Source organism: Xiphophorus hellerii, chromosome 2 (genome assembly GCF_003331165.1).
Source record: "Xiphophorus hellerii strain 12219 chromosome 2, Xiphophorus_hellerii-4.1, whole genome shotgun sequence".
In the NCBI taxonomy this organism is placed as follows: Eukaryota; Metazoa; Chordata; class Actinopteri; order Cyprinodontiformes; family Poeciliidae; genus Xiphophorus; species Xiphophorus hellerii.
The window spans coordinates 6221509-6238668 of NC_045673.1; the positions used below are offsets into that span (position 1 = coordinate 6221509).

The 17160-nt window shown below is 37.9% G+C and overlaps 1 protein-coding gene across 3 annotated transcripts; it reads left to right on the forward strand.

Moving 5' to 3' along the window:
* The first annotated feature begins 206 nt into the window (after positions 1-206).
* caprin1b (cell cycle associated protein 1b) lies at positions 207-16717 on the forward strand. Of its 3 annotated transcripts, none has more exons than XM_032584001.1 (18): positions 207-364; positions 2154-2309; positions 2826-2888; positions 2983-3069; positions 3150-3388; positions 3475-3557; positions 6191-6367; positions 6450-6502; positions 6592-6675; positions 9377-9550; positions 10554-10662; positions 10745-10806; positions 10880-10972; positions 12162-12308; positions 14566-14719; positions 14810-14989; positions 15949-16055; positions 16153-16717. In XM_032584001.1, the coding sequence occupies exons 2-18, from the start codon at positions 2154-2156 to the stop codon at positions 16237-16239; spliced, it is 2055 nt and encodes a 684-aa protein (XP_032439892.1). In that variant the 5' UTR covers positions 207-364; the 3' UTR covers positions 16240-16717. The 3 variants fall into 3 exon arrangements, with proteins under 3 accessions (XP_032439892.1, XP_032439898.1, XP_032439907.1); XM_032584007.1 differs by having other exon boundaries at positions 14813-14989; XM_032584016.1 differs by lacking the exon at positions 12162-12308.
* Positions 16718-17160: the final 443 nt, after the last annotated feature.

The following is a 17160-nucleotide window of genomic DNA, read 5'->3' on the forward strand; positions in this document are numbered from 1 at the left end:
CCACAAATAAAATGTACCTGTCCTTTAGATGGTAACTGGTTACTTTGTTTTAAACAATAAATAGATTGTTTTCCATCAGTGAGTATGTGAAGTATTGTGATTCATTAATATTTTTTTCGTACCTTGTTTTAATTTTGGTGTATTTATGCAGGCATATCTTGGGAGCGCTAAAGAGGAACCTCGGTCTTTATAAAGAGTTTCTCCTCCTTTCTAACCGTCTCAGTTGTCGGTGAGGCCGGCCGGGCGGATCCCACATTAGAGTGAAACAGAAAATTAAAAAGCAACACAACAACAACAATAACAACAACTTGGCCTTTTACCTAAATTAAGCTATCAAGCTTCCCCGAGGATATATAACAACAAGGTGGGTGAATCAGGAGTGGGGCTGTCGAGGAAAAGAGGTTCCCGACCAGCTGGTGGTCAACACGCGTTGGTGTTAACATCAGCCAGGCGAGCTAATGCTAAGTCTTCGGTGTGTGCTAACGGTGGTGCGGCCAGGGCCATTTTTACCGAAACGAGGCAAAAGCAGACGGCTTGACCGCGCTGCTGAGAGGAATTACGGCGCTCTTTGACGGAATTATCCGTTTATACCATGTTATTGTGTAATTTCCAGACGTCTGTACATACCAAACCGTTGAAACGAAAGTTACCGAGGTTTCTACAGATATCGTCTGATTAACAGGAACAGTTCCTGTGTTACGAAACTATATATTCCATACATCTAAGCTAATGCTTAACACATATCAGCTTGTGTATGGTCGTTTTTCCTTGATTGAATCGTCAAGTCCTATAACAGTTACTTTCGGAAGCAATGTTCCTCTTAAGGTGCTGCTTTGAAAAGCATAGTTTAGCACCATCTACTGAAACGTACAATCTGGACAAATCAATTTCCTTTAAAATGTTCGAACAGAATCGTGTTATCGGGGTACAATACAAATAGAGAAGCGACAGATGGTTAGTAAATAGTGTATTATGTTGATTTGAATTTTATTTATTTATTTTTTTACATTATTGACACTTCAAATCAAGTGGAAAACGTGCATTATGTTCTCATTGTTAAGTATCTGCTTGATCTCTTGTTTATGTCAGAAGGACTCAGGGTTCAGGCTAACGTTTGAAATGTCATCCAGTCATGAAACTATTCTGGTATTTAAACCTGAGTCACCAACCTGCCTGATCTGTACAGTACTGATGTCACAACTGAAAAATCACCTGCACCGACAATAAGCTAAAGTTTCTTTTTGTCCCCATGTTTTTATTAGAAAATGCAGATCAGTTAGTTTCTTTGTCAATTATTGGCAAACTGGAGTTTACAATAAAAGCTTAGCAGCCAAATCCCTCAGTTTATACTGTAAACTGAATTCATGCCCGTTTCTGGTATTTAAAATGTAAGATTTAAAATATTACATTAACAAAACCTACACTGTTATACAGCTTCTGTAGTTTAATGCAATTTTAATGAAATGTTCGACATGCTTTCTCTGTCCTTTAGAAAATTAGTCTGAGAAATAGTAGCAGTAATACATAGAAGGTAAAGCACGTTTTAAAATGATGCTGCTTTCATAGAAGAGGTTAACAATGAGGCATTTTCTAGCTGTCAAAGTTGACTTATAGAGCACATTAAAAACATCTCTAATTGTCCTAATTTATGCCTCAAATCTTTTTTCTCTGACATTGATCTGATCTTTCTTTTTACCCCTGAAAGTGAACAAAATTATTTGTTACCATGAGAATTGAAGACAATGGTTGGGAACTCACAAGCTCTGTGGCTGCTACCTGAGCAGATAGCTCCACTAATTGGCTAATATTAGCTTATTCTACTTAGTAGCTCTATAAAATAGTAAAAGGTTATAAAATTCTCCACAATAAGAACATTTATTTTCATTTATTCTATATTTAGTTTACAGGACCAGTAAAACTAATCAATATTCTATTGTATTTTGGTAGTGGTAGAAAACATAGTTTTACTTTTGTGCCTTTTTTATGTAAATTCAGTGAATATTTATATTGTACTTATTATTCTGTGAGAATCTCACAACAGCTCAAGTTGATTTTGTCTCCCCAGACATTTGCTGATACAGATGAGACACATTTTGTGAGTGAAATGTTTTGTTATCATTGTCACATGTTGTATTTTCTCTTCGTATTTCTAGATGCCCTCAGCAATGAATGCAAACAGGACCGTGCAATCCGCCAGTCCAGAGGTGGGATCCGCTCCAGGGTCGATGGGCGGCTGTGGCCAGTCCGAGGTCTTGAAGCAAGTGCTGGGCGTCATCGACAAGAAGGTCCGCAACATGGAGAAGAAGAAGGTAAGAAGAAGACATTTTATTTATATAGCTCTTTTTCAGCGGCAAGGCAGTTCAGAGTGCTTTATATGAATTAGAAGAAAAACAACAACAACAATAGTAAAAGAAAAACTGCAGCTTAAAATGTTCCATTTGTCATGAAGTAGAAAACTAAATGTTGGTTCTCAGTGTTTAGTTCTTGTTCTGGGTTGATGAGTAGAGTTGAAACAGGAGGCCTGAGTGGTTGGAAGGTTGATGCAACAATAACAACAAGTCTTTATTGTGTTTTGATGCTAAAATCCTCCACAATTTATAAACTAATAGGAGTTGCTCTAGATCTTGCTCTGAAGAGTGAAAACTCTTGGTCTGAAGAGTTTTCAGAGCAAGAAATTAGATTTAGAAGTATAAAACTAAATGTTTCTAAGGGCTTTAAACAGTTTAGAATCCTTTTTAAATTCTGAATGATCCAGAACAAAAAGCATCATTTGCATTAAGTTTATAACTACTTCATCTGCTTGTGTTGTTGGTTTGTCATTGCAGAGCAAACTGGATGACTATAAAGTCAGGAAGAACAAAGGAGAAGGTCTCAACCAGGACCAGCTGGTATGTACACAGAAGGGTAACATTCTCTAATTGTTTTAGTATTTGTACAATCATTTCTCATTTTTAACCTTTTGTTTCTCTTTGACGTTCTTAGGAGGCTCTCTCCAAGTACCAAGAAGTCATGCACAACTTGGAATTTGCCAGGGAGTTACACAAGACATTTATTACATTGGGACAAGATGTAAGAATGTTTTTTATCTTTTCTTCTGTGAGAGTTGTGTCCATTCCAGTTTTTTCCTAACTGATCCTCCTCATCCTCAGCTCCAGAAGGTGGTGAAGAAGTCTGCACGGCGGGAGCAGCTGCAGCGAGAGGAGGCAGAGCAACGGCGGCTCAAGAACGTCCTTGAGCTGCAGTTTGTCCTTGACCGGCTGGGAGACGAAGCGGTGCGGCAGGACCTGAAGCAGGGCGTGGGAGGCTCGCCGCTCCTCACCGACGGAGACCTTTCCACGTTTGATGAGTTCTATAAGTTGGTGGGACCAGAACGGGATCAGAGCGTGAGGTTGGTGGAAGACACCGAGATTCAAAAAGATTTTTATTTTTTATATTTAACATAGAGATTCTGACTGTTAGTTTTGATGCTCGTAGGTTGATTGACCAGTACGAAGAAGCATCTGTGCACCTTTGGGACCTGCTTGAAGGGAGGGACAAGGCTGTGGTTGGAACTACATGTAAGTTTGGATCAGATTTGCTTTTCTTGACAAAATAACAAATTGCTGTGATAAACATTAACATTGTTTTGAGATTATTTTCAAGTAATATATTGATAATGGCATAATAAAGTAAGTTTGCGCACTCAAAATCTTGTATAGGGACTGGGAAAAATTTTAAATATCCAAAATAAAACAGTAAATCAAAAAGAAATAAAAACCACACGCAAATTAAATTATCAAGCTCATTTTAATTTATCTGCCAATAATTGCTTATTCCGACAGACTTGGTTTTGTAATCTTTATATAAATTGTGCCTTTCGTTACCGTCTCCTGACTAAATATGTAAAATAATTTTTACAGTACAAATTGGGGCTGTAAATTTAAAGATGTCCCTTTGTGCGTCTGGGATTATGCTGATGGAATATTAACATGTTCTAGATTTACGTTTTAATTGTCTTTGAATAATACAAAAAGTACATTGCAGAAAAATATTTACAGATAAGCTTTGTGTTGGAAATGCAGCTGAAAAATCCCAACTGTACATTCAACTTTATGCATTTATTATTATAATGAAGTAAAGCTGACCAAATATCGTGTTTTTATTAATTAAATTTTTTGGCATTTATTTTAGAAAACATGGACAAAATTGCTTTTGTTAATGAATGTAGATGCAATTCGATGTCCAGCTGGTGTTAATAGTTGGCAGGACATTTTATTTCCTCAGATGGCTGCTGATTCAATCGTCGTCATGACAGTTTTCACTATGTTGTGGCCGACTGTAAGTGAGCAGTTTCAGACGTCTGAAAGTAGCTGGTTTAAAAGTTTCTGCATCCATGAGCGAGTTTTTGGTTAAAACACTTTGTGTGCAGTGACTGGACTGAAGTGATCAGGTTTAGCGGATGTGTGCGCGTCCTGCGCGCTCAGCGGTTTGGTCCCGGGTTTGGTGCTGCTGCATTCTGCTCCGGGGGCTGCAGGCTGATCCTGACTCAGCAGCAGGGCATGGTGCCAGGGGCCCTGTCGCCTGCGGTTCCCCTGGTCCGGTCTCTGGAGTTCTGCTGGGACGACGGTGACCCAGTTCACTGCAGGCAATCCCTTTCGCCTCATTGAGGGGTCATTTGGAGACGTAGGGGTCAAATTACAGAGGCGATTGCTTTGCATGAAGAGCCACAAAGCAAAGGAAATAACTCGTTAAAGTGTAAAAATGTCACAGGGTTAGGGTAAGTCTTTGGTCAAGGTTTTACATTTGAAATTATTCTGTTTGTTTTTAAGGCTGTGATTTGTCCCAAGACTCGCTGTTACGCTTGGTAGCCAAATGATTCTCCTTTTTATTTGCTTAGTTTTCTTTTATGGTGGTAAGTAATAAAGTTTTTTTTAAAAGGGGCAGTAGCATTTAAAATATACTTTTTGAGCTGTACGTCATGCTACAATGTTATTCGCTGTGACTCCCACACTCAACTCCTTCAGACTAGCCAGCATCAATTAGCAAACATCTGGTGGAACTGTGCATCTCTGAGCTCATTGTAGGAGCTACTTCTCAGTGCAACACTGGTAAAAATGTTGTTAAAGGGTTAATAGAGGAGCCATGTTGTGATGACGCGGTTTCGGAGAAAGCAGGAGTTTCTTAAAGAGACAGAGGCCCAAATTTCAGGGTGCTAAATTACAACTGTTAATTTTTTTTAAGTCACATTTGATATACATCACATTTTTATAACAACTGAAGGTAAAGTAGTTACTTGGTTGTTGTATAACATGACACTATATGGTTGGAAAATACATAATACTACCTCTTTAAATTAGTTTAGTAAGTAATATAAAGTTAAGACCAAATATAATCACATTCTTGGCATACTTAGGTTTAAGTTGGTCTTTGTTTTCTTTGGTCCAGAAGTAATGTTAGTGATTTTGAAGTGACTGAATCCCCCCAGAGTTGAATATTTTAGAGAATCTGTGGAGGCAGCTAAGATTAGGGTGATGGCTCGGAGTTTTTCTGACCGCAGATATTTGGAGCGTCTCACCAAAGATAAATCATCAAAGTAGGAGAGGAAATGCTCAGCTGTAAATGTGTAATTTTCTCCCTAGAAGCATTTTTATGAAGTCATGTTTATAAACATGTAACACTAATTCAGAGGGAAATGAACCAATCGATCATCAGCTCATCAGTTGTTCCTGTACTTTCTCTCTAGAAGCTAATGCATGGCGCTTGTGCTGCTGTGGTTTGCAGCAAAACCTTTCAGAGTCTAAGTTCATGCTCATCATTGACAAACTGGGCATTTTAAAAACTCCATAAAAATCAACCAACCAGTGACAGGAGTTGAACTCCAGTAATGGAAGAAAACCTCTGTAACTTTTTAAAGTTTTAGAAAACATATCGATTAGTAGCTGGTCATGCCTACTTTCTTCACAAGGTTTAAAATATATTATCGAATTGTGTACATATGCATTAAAGTTGCATTAAAATTGTCATCTTGCCAAGATGACAATTAAAAATTTAATATTTTTGATATTTACAGCAGTAAAATATAAAAAATATACACAGCTTACATTTAAAACTTCAGTCAAAATTCAGATTTATATGTAAATGAAATCATTTTTGCAACTTTGTTTGCTACTAATCTTAATTCTAATTGCTGACCCTGCTAATCCTGTCCTAGACAAGGCACTGAAAGACATATTGGACCAGGTTCTGCTGAGCGGATACTTTGACCGGATTGCATCTCACCAAAACGGAGTGTGTGAGGAAGAGGAGGAGGAAGAGCCGGCAGCTGTGGCGGCAGCAGTGGCACCAGTCGCCGAGTCATCAGAGGCAGAAGAGCAGACAGTTGATCCAGGTAGCGAGTTCTTAAAAATTATTTTTCAGAATTAAGTCATCCAGTAGTTAAATCTGCTCACCGTTCTCCGTTAACTTGACAGAAACTGAAGTCGCGGAGGAATTCACGGAGGTACTCACAGTGGAAACCACAGAAGTGAGATTAGTGAAAAAAAAAAATCTTTACTGGGTTTTTATTTTATTTATGCTTTTCAAACATTTTTATTTGTTGTTTTTTTGTTTCAGTTCATAAACAGACAGTTCATTCCAGACAGTTCGTACAGTGGCAGTGAAAAGGAGCAGGCGGATGAGTGGACCAGGGAACCCGAGGTGTGTAGCAGACCCGCTTTATTTTTTACAGCTGATGTTTAGTAAAACATAATTTGTGGAAAATTGATTAAAATGATAGATGTGAAGCAAAGTGTGTTTTGTAGATGAGCATTAACAAGTTATATTTAGGTCTGTCACAAAAACTAATTTTGCTGGACGACAAATTGTCCCAGAAGTTATTGTGATAAACGATAATATTGTTTTCAATTAATATAATAGTAATAATGGCAGTGTCAAGAATCAATTATTTTTACATTTTAATGAACATTTAAACATTGGAACTGGAATACATTTTAAATATCCAACATAAATAAAAACAACAACAGAGAACGACAAATAAAATGAATTATGAAGTGCCTGTAAAAATTTTCTTTCAAAAAAAGGTCTGGTTGAGACCAAAGCAGCAGAATGACGACTTTTATCATTCAGTTTTTGGTAAAAAGAGCAAAACGATAAATTATGCAAATGAAAATTATTGAGTTTCTTTTAATTTATCATGCAATTAATTGATCTATTGTTCACTTTAACAGACCTAGTTATATTATGCTAATACTGAATGCTAGGGATGCTCCGATCAGGTCTTTGCTGCCGATTCCAATACCGATCACCCATGAGGCCGATCTCTGCCGATTACCTGGATTGGGTGTTAATTTTTCGCTTTAGGTATAAATGCTGCTATGTGATCTGACAAAATGGGGAAAATGATCTGTCAATAAATTCACCTAATTTAGACATAAATTACTAAATATTTGCAGGCACAATACAGCTATTCAGTCAAAAGGACAACTGAAAAACCTTCAATCAGTACAATTTTTAACAGTAAGGATCGTTTTAATGCATATGTAAAATATTTTTTTGTTTAAGTCACACGCTGCAGCTTTAAGCAGACGTTCGGTGTGAGAGCTCACTGTGGGTGTAGCAGAAGCGAAGCTACGTCTGTGAAATATTACTACCAGTAGCGCGTAGCGAAGGTCCAACAGCGAGAGCAGAACCAGCGTCTTACACCACCAGCTGGAAGACTTAAATTATTTTTCAGGTTATTTGTTTAGTTTTCTGACCGTGATGCTCTTCCAGGTGAGTATTGGTAGCTGTGCTCTGCTTTACCTGCTATCTAGCTGCTCCGGATGTCCTTTTTTTTTTTTTTGCCTGCAGTGAGCCTCGATGTAGCCAAACTTCGTCAAGTGTCTGTTTTTTTTAAACGTCAGATTAGATTCGTTGCGTTGATGCATTTTGACGTGCTTCACCCCCGAGGTATTTCTTCGGCAGAACACGCAAACTTCCCCATTCGCTCTCAGAGCGTTATAGTTCCTCACCACATCGCTTAGGATTTGTTGCTGCACGCCTGCGCATTGTGAAGGAAAGAGGAGATTGACTCACACGCAGGCTGCGTAGTGACAGGCAGGTGATTGGTTTTGGTGATTGGCAACGAGAGACAGTGATCGGCGATCACCGATCATACACTTTTTCACGGAAATCGTCCGATTATGATCGGTGGCCGATGGATTGGCACACCTCTACTGAATGCAGGTGTCTTTTAAATACAACCTCATTGCGATTTATATAAAGATTTGAACCATTAAAATTTTATTGTTTGTTTTTTAAAAACTACTGAAGTATTTCCAGGTGTTTATTTTCTCCCACATCTTCTTCCCTCCCTCATGCAGTAACAAGTCGCGACAGCGAGGCTAGAAGACATTTTTTAGATGTTTTATCACCATTGATGGCGGCAGAAAGCTGCTCTGGTAGAAATATCTGCTGTTGCTTGTTTTCAGGTGAACACAGCAGGAAGAGGTGACTTTATTTATTATAATGTTGTTTTTCGTAATATCTGTAGCCCAAAGTTGAATCATTTGGACATGAAAAACACTCTTCAGTAAGTAGATGCAACTTAACAAATTAAAATAGAGATTTAGTAAGTCTATTAAAAAAGTGAATCCAATACAGAGACTTTGTTTTTTTTTATAGTTTTGCCTCTCACCTAATGAAAACAGAAAATTCAGTTAACCAGAAAATTAATTACACTGGCGCAATTAAAAGATTAGTTTTAATACAAAAGTCTGTTATAAACCGGTTATGGTCTACAAAGATTGGTGAAGAGAAATATATGAATTTGAGTCAAGGCTGGGCGAAAATAAATAAAATCTCACATTTTTTCAGACCAAATTTTTATTTCTTGCTTGCTTTTCTCAAAAAGAAATTACAAATAACATAAAATATTTTTCAAAAACTGGTTTTTATTTCAACCATCCTTTTTGTGAGCTCACCTGAATTTTAAAGCCCAGATAATTAAAAGTTTTAAAACTTAAACAAGATGGTGGGCTTTCAGCAGGTTGATGAATCGGTAAAATTGATATTGCCCGTTGAAATATATTTCTCTGTTTGAATTATTTTAATGCAATAAACTCAGTAAAGTTTATTTACTAAGAAAAAGAAGTTCAGAACTTGTGTTACAGTGTGAGAATTAAACAACCTGGATGAAAAATAACACATTTTTATACTGTTGTGTTGTGCAACACATATTTAGGGATGTTCATTTATAATCTTACAGGCTATTGAGGACAGATTATTTTTTTAATCACTGCTGTTTTCTTTTACACCAACTAAGCTGCGAGTCTGGAGTAAAATCCCTCGGCTATGAAACAATCAAAGGACTTGAATTCAGAACGGCTTTTGCTAATGAAACTTTTAATCACTCTTTCAGGCTGTCAGTGCCTTGCAGCAGCAGCAACCCGTACAGCCGACAGCTCCACCTGTTGCTCTGGAGACCCATCCCATGAACCTCGCATCTCCCGTTCCCCCGACTGACCCCATGGTCCGCAAGCAGGTGGTGCAGGACCTGATGGCACAGATGCAGGGAACGTACAACTTCATGCAGGTGAGGTCGGGTCGCTGTGCAACAGTAGCTGCGTTTCCATTAAACACACACAAAACGTCACAATTTATTCTAGAATTGCACCACTCAGGGTGGCAGGATATTGGAGTAGCTCTACTTTCATTGAGATTTTTTTCTCACTGCCTTTGTAGGGAAATAGCTTTTCCTTGAATTACTGTTCATGATTATTTTCATGACTGTTTTGGGGCAGGCTGGAGAAGCCTCTGCAGTCAGAGGCTTCTCCAGATTCCCTGTAACACTGTCCGCTACAAGAGATCTTAACAGCCAACAGCCATCACTACCTGTAATAACTCTTTGCAGAATTAGAATTAATGAGTAATTAATTCAAATTAATTACTGGTTTACATTCAAAGTCTATGTGGAGGCATGTCGAGGGCTTGTTGAGGCTTGTTTTGCATGTCTAGCGCGCCGCGATATGGAGCATTTGACGCGTCCAACAAATAGGCCAGCAATGGAAAACAACAGCTTGAGTGATTCTGATGCGCCCTCGACAATTTATTATCAAGTAAAATTTGGAGCGTTGGAAACGTTTTTGACACGCATAACGCAAGAAAACGCGCCATTACAACATTTAATTTCCCTTTGGGATCAAAGAATGTTTTAATTTGATTCCATTACATAACAAACTAAATTGAAGTCACACGTGAATACGTGTGTTCAATTATAGAAAACGTCCTGTGTCGTCATCCTCTAACTACTTCCTGTTGTTCTTCATGGTTTGTGTCAGTGGTAACATCCAGTTGTTGATCATGTGACTCGAGTTTCCATTGCAGTTTTGAGAAATAAACCAATTTCAATACGGCCAGAAAAACCCACCTCATCCTTTTGGTGAAAGCGATTTTTTTTAATTTTATTTTTTAAATTGCCGTTTCTCCATTAATAAAATTTATTTTCTAAATGTGAAATTGCTCAGTTAAGTGGTCGATGGAAACGCTGCTGCTGTGTGATCTCGTTGTCGTATGTTATTAAGTTTTTCTGCTCTCAGGACTCCATGTTGGAGTTTGACGGACAGCCCATCGATCCCGCCATCGTGTCGGCACAGCCGATGAAACCTGCTCAGCCTTTGGACGTACCGCAGATGATTTGTCCTCCGAGTACGTTTGACCCGATTAAATGCCGTGTTGTGGTTTAACGGGGGAAATCCGGTTGCGTCTGATTAAAGTGCGACTGTTGCAGGTCACCCTGAGTCCCGGCCAACGCAACCCACTTCTGTTTCTGTACAGCCTGAGCCCACACAAGTGAGTATTTACCCATGAGCACCATGCAGGTTGCCATAGTGACGGCAATATCAAACGGCTGTGTTGTCTTCAGGTCCCCATCGTCTCACCGACACCGCCGCCGTTGTACCAGACCTCTCACACACCAGATTCTCGACCCTCAACAGAACCAATCGACCCAATCCAGGTGAAGCAGCTTTTCTCTGGCGTCTATCAGTCCCACGGAAATTATCAAGTTATTTATTAATTTTTAAGATTGGTAAAGGATTCAGGACCCTTTGAACTTCTAGTAACAAATGTGGGGGTATTTTATTTGGGTGGAGTAAAAAAAAAACACAAACCAGTGCATGTGGTAGAGCAGTGAAGTGACAACAATGCTTGGCTTCAAGATTTTTCTTATCAAATTCAGTGTGCATGAACATTTAAGCCCATTTTATTCTGATACCCTTAAAAAAAATCTACTGAAATCTAACAAGATTGCATTGTTTGTTGGATGCAAACGTTAGATTGCATCTAACAGGAATGCAGTCCAACGTTTGATTAAAAGCCTATACTTTGGAAAAACATTTTTTTGGTTCTCACATTTTTTCTCGCTGTCTGAAGTTAAATCAGATAAAATTTCTGTTGTTTTAGGTCAGTTAGAAATACCAGAATTATTTTTGTTGAACGGCAGGAAACTTGATGAGATTTTTTGTACCTTTTTCAGACCAGTTGGTTGTATAGGGAGTGTGTAAGAGAAACATTTCCAAACATAAAATTTTGTCTTATTTTAGTTTACCTTGTCAGTACTGTAGAATACTATCAAAAGATGCTATTAACAATAGTCATAAATGATTTAATAAAACGGTGAATTGAAGCTCTTCTTCAGAGCTTCTTTAGTTCGTATTGTTTCATCTCCAGAGTCTGGTGCTGGAATAGTTTGAAAACTTTCCTGAATTTTTGAATTTTACTGTGGGGGAAAAGTGAACGAACCTTGTAACCATTTCTAGCAAACCATTGTCAGGAAAGTGTCTTAAGATGCAGATAATGGACTAATATATCAATAATCAATAAATGGTCATGGCGGAGCTTGTGGTTAGAATAGCTTTGTCCTTATCTGATGACCCTGACGAGCAGAAAGTGTTGAAACGAATTTTCTGCCTTCAAGAGAACATCTGACCACTCTGGTATCCATTTTCACTTGTTGCTTTTTAGCAAAAACAATTTACAGAAGGAAAATACCTGTGTCTTACTAATAATTCATGAAGTGAAAATCTAATTTGCAGCAACAACAAAAAAGTCTAATCTGCCCTAAAACTCCAGCCTCAGCCTTTCAGCAGCATACATATCCATCCCAACCCTAAATGTAATGTGTGTTGTGTCTCCCTCTGCAACAGACCTCCATGTCATTGTCGTCAGAACAGCCTCTCCCCTCCACAGCTCTCCCTCCTGCCTCTCAGACGCAGGTCTTTCAGCCTGTTTCCAAAGCTCCTCACAGCAGTGGCATCAATGTCAATGCAGCTCCATTCCAGTCAATGCAAACAGTAAGGCCGTGATGATACTTCCTGTTTCTCTGTCTTAACGTCAAACCAGTCTCATACTGCCTGTAGCCACTGAATGCAAACTCATGCTTCTCTTGTGTGTCTGTCTGCATTGTTCTGCATGACATAATGTCAGTAAGCTGCTGAGGCTCATATTAGCTTTTCACCAGAGGCCTGAGTGCAGCCAAAGATTCGACTTTAAGAAAAAACCAGAGTGCACATTTGATGAGAAAACATGGATGCCTGTTTTTTTTTTTTTTTTCTTTTTTTCTGCAGCGTTATCTTTATTTTCCCATTATGTTACAGCAGTTTTGTTTTACAAATCCAGGTGCTGCAAGGAGAGCAGTATTCCTTATCAGTCTAAAAGGTGTTCATGTCTGTAGCTCAAGATAATTTCTGGTCATTCTCTTAAAAATGTTTGAGAGAAAAATAAAAGTGAGCAAAAGGCAGCTTGGAAATGAGTGGAAAGTCTCCAAAAGTGACGACTGTATGTTTCCAACTAGTTCACCTTAGTCAAAAGTAGTGACAGTAAGATTTGATTCATAAAGAACGATTTTTAGAAGAAGACATCGGAAGAACACAGCAGTTTGGAAACCTAAAAAACCAGCACTCTACTAAGGGATTTAAAAGCTAATTGTCTCAAGTCCAGGTCGTTTGATTCACTAAAACTCGTAGCATTCAGATAGAGGTCATTGTTTCTGCTCTAGTTCTGTTCCTCCATTGTTAATCTGATATCCAAAGGCATTTTCCTCCCAACAATTGTTTGCTGTAAGGAACCATGGAGTAATTACATAAGTCCATTCTCTTTTGTAGAGAAAAGATTTGTAGGTCTTCAACCTGTGGCTCTTTGGAGCTTCCATAATGGCTCTGAAAAATTAATTTCAAAAGAGAGGAATTAAACAATTAAAAAAAGAAATTAGATATAACAAATGTAGAATTTAAGTATTTGCTAAACATCTAATTTCCATGCACAAAAATAGCTTTTTTGCATTTAATTTCTACTATAGAATGGCATAGCTATCAGCAATATTTATTAGTTTTTCCTCCTCATTTTTTTGGAAACTAAGTGCTCTTTTCATTTACATCATTTTCCACAAATATCACATAGAAGAAAATGTATCAATCCTCTTTTGTAAATGTTTGATGTTTTTTTTTTTACTTTTAAACCTAAAAACAGAAATGTAAAAAATGACCACAAATTTCCTATAGCAAATATTCACTCAAAGGTTTTCAGGGTGTAACTGCACTACAGTAATGTAAATGTCAAAGTATTAAGTCGTGTAACTTAAATGCTTTAACACCACAAACATCAAACGTATAAAACGTAAAAACCACTGAGAAATAATTTTCTTTCCTGAAGAACTTTATGCTCACAAACAGCTCTTGTTGCCTTGGCAACAGACATAAGATTACTGGTGTGTGGATTGCATTCACTTCTTTCTTTGACAGTATTTCATCCTTTTTCTGTCGCCAATAAGTTTAACACATTAGCTTAATATCAGAGCAAAATGTGGAGAAACTTCTTTTAGTCTATTACTTAGGCAACCCAGAACAAGAATCAAACATGGAGAATCAACATTTAACTTTATACAAACCAGAACTCAACCCAGAACAACTGGAACCAACATCTAGTTTTTATACTTCACCAATATTTAGTTTTATACTTTTCGCCTTTTTGTCTTTCTCCTTGTTGTGTTTTGTTTGTATTACCTTCTGATTCATGTAAAGCACTTTGAACTGCCTTGTTGCTGAAAATGTGGTATATAAATAAAATTACCTTACATAGTCAGCTTGACCTTTTTCTATTGGCAGGAAACAGCGTAATGAACTGTTTCCTGTTTCTCAAGATGTAGCCATAAAGTTCTTTTGTTGTCAGAAAATGCTTTTGAAATATTTTGCTTCCAGAAGTCGAGCCCTGGATTACGATTTATGAAGATTTTAAATTTTAAGTGTTAGTTGATTGTTGTTTGATTCTAAAATGTATCTGCCAGTTTTCTGAGTGTTTGCATTGGAGCATTAACTGTTCTCATGCCATGATTTTCTCCATCCAGGAATGTGATCAGAGATTACATATAATCTGGATTAATGTCCCTCTTATGTACATGAAGCTTCTGCTGGCTCTGTGTATCTCTCTGCTGTATTTGTGGGTTTCTTACACATCCAGTAAATGAAGAACGTGGTTTACATCACAGCTAATGAACCCGTGAGCTTTCCTCTGGTTTTGGCTTCACCTCAATGTGGCCTTTGTTTGTCCCGTTAGGTGTTCAACCTTAATGCCCCAGTCCCGCCAGCCAATGAGCCCGAGGGCCTGAACCAGGCCAACCAGTACCAGAACAGCTACAATCCGGCTTTCAGCAGCCAGTCGCAGCATTCTGTGGAGCAGACAGACATTCAGTCTGAGCAGCTACAGGCTGGTGGGTAATTACTTTAGTAGTTTTAGTTTTACATTCTTTATGTTGTCGACTGGCCGCGTGACTTTTGTTTCTGTCGATGCCCGTCTCCAGTAGTCGGTGCCTTCCACGCCCAGGACCAGAGCGGGGGCCACCAGCAGCCTCCTCAGCAGGGCCCGGGCTTCGGCAGGCAGGCTCAGTCCTTCTACAACAGCAGAGGCATGAGCCGCGGCGGGCCCAGAAACGCCCGCGGCTTGATCAACGGCTACAGAGGCGCCTCCAACGGGTTCAGAGGTCAGCGCTCACCTGCACCAGGGCTGAAACGATTAATTGTGATTAATCAGCTACTGAAATAATCGTCAACTAATTTAGTAATCAGTTGATTAACTGAAGTATACAGACTCTGGAAGAAAAAAAAACATTTGCTGAAAGAACAGCACACTCAGAGCTGTGATTAAACTGAAATTATACAAAAATATATACATTTTGCATTTAAGATATAAATAACCTTTGTCTATAAATATGTACTACCCAGAACTCCTCAGGTGGCATTTTAGTTTCACCTGCTTCAAATTTTGTTCTATTGGTAGATAATTTAACTTATAAAATGGAAAAAATGTCTTTCTATAAGTTAATCTTCCAATGGAACAAGCACATTTTCATCAATATTAAGGAGTTAATTACTTAAAACCAAGCTCCTATTTCTTGTTAAAAGAGTTGATCGTAAGTTAGTTTTGTCTTATTTCAAGTTTACTAAGATATTTGCACTAGAAACTAGACCAAAAATACTTGGTAAGATTTAGCTTTTTTTGCAAATGGACATTGTTTGAGTCTGTATACTCCAGTTAACGATTAATCAATGTCTAAATTAGTTGATTATTTCAATAATGAATCACTATTAATTCAAATCATTGCTTCAGCCCTACTAAAAATATAATTATTTCCCCCCAACAGATTCATACGAATTAATAGATAGATTAATAGGCAAGAGATTATACCTTGAGGATATTTTTAATCAAATCATTCGAGGTATTATTGCAGGCCTGCTTTCAGCTTGTTCAATGATGGGAAGGTTGAAAACTCAGATGAAAAATGCAGTCCCCCTTTAGCTGCTGAGCTCTCTCTTGAAACCTAAATATCTCGACAGATAGTGAGAAATACTTCCCTGACTGGAGAAATGTTCCAAACAGATTCACGTCTTATGTTTTTCCATCAGTGATCTGGAGCTAAATGGAAATCTTTATTTTTTTCAGGTGGTTATGACGCTTATCGCCCTCCCTTCGCCAGCGCTCCCAACTCCGGATATGGACAGCCCCAGTTCAACACACCTCGCGATTACCCAAATGGGAGTTTTCAGAGGGTATGAAAGAAGCTTTAAGTCTCCGCTGACTTTGTGAAAACAAAATGTGCTGTCAGAAAAGTTCCTAAAATGTCTCTATTCTTTGCCGCCGATCAAGGACGGTTACCAACAGAACTACAAGCGAGGAGCTGGCCAAGGACCCAGAGGAGTTTCGAGAAGCAGCACTCAAGCAATTCGATCCTGAAATGGCCTTTTAAAATGACTGTGACTGAAAAATTTGCACCACACTGAAACATTTAAAATTCATGAATGCATTTCCCCATCTCATGTTTGCTCTGATTTCTTTGTTCCTTATCAGTGGTATTTTTACTTTCTGTCTCTTCCATCAAAGTGATGCGAGCTTTGATATCTGGAAATTTAAAAAATCATTTAAAGCTCAAAACACAAGGTAAGCTGTGAACCCAATCACTGGTTCACACGAGCCGTGTGTACCAACAGTCCTGTAAACTTGAAAGATCCCATAAGTTATATATAAATATATATTTTTTATTAACAAATGCACCTGCCACTGCTGGTCCAAATTATGGGAGTTTCTTTCCCTTCTTCGGTTCTTTTCTGTCATTTTGGTTCAAAGAAAGAAGACTTTTTGTTTAACAAGCTCCCGTATTCTTGTTTGTAAATTGATGTTGCTTCAAAAGTTTCAATAAAGTTGTGTTGCATAATCATGTTTCAGCTTTGAGTTTTTACATAAAAAATATCTTGGTTGTGTATAATTGCAAAAAGTATTTTGATATCCAAAAATTGGTCAAACTGGTTGGGCTTTGTTAGCTTCTTAGAGGTGCTGAAAAATATTTACATAGTGTCAAAATTAAAACTAGAATATATTTTAAATTTATTTAAACTGTACTCAAGAAAATTGGTTAGTCATTCAACTCGAGATTAGGAATCATGAAAGTTTTTCACATTGATAAAACTGAAGGATTCTTGGGTTAAAATCTTGTTGAAGATGGTTTGTAAGAGGAAATACGTTACATTTTTATTCTGCACTGCTAAAATAACCAAATTTCTCATAAACTGCCTTACACTCAAAACATGAACGAAAATGGTTTACTATGATGTTTGGGTTCATCTGTAAGTTTACTTAGTTTTACTTTAAAAAATAATG

What these genes read in the sequence shown, in the direction of transcription:
- caprin1b (XM_032584001.1), top strand. Translation starts at nt 2,154, where the DNA reads ATGCCCTCAGCAATGAATGCAAACAGGACCGTGCAATCCGCCAGTCCA. An exon ending in GAACGGGATCAGAGCGTGAG is followed by an intron (nt 3,389 to 3,474) that starts GTTGGTGGAAGA and finishes TGATGCTCGTAG; the next exon opens with GTTGATTGACCAGTACGAAG. An exon ending in AGTGGACCAGGGAACCCGAG is followed by an intron (nt 6,676 to 9,376) that starts GTGTGTAGCAGA and finishes TCACTCTTTCAG; the next exon opens with GCTGTCAGTGCCTTGCAGCA.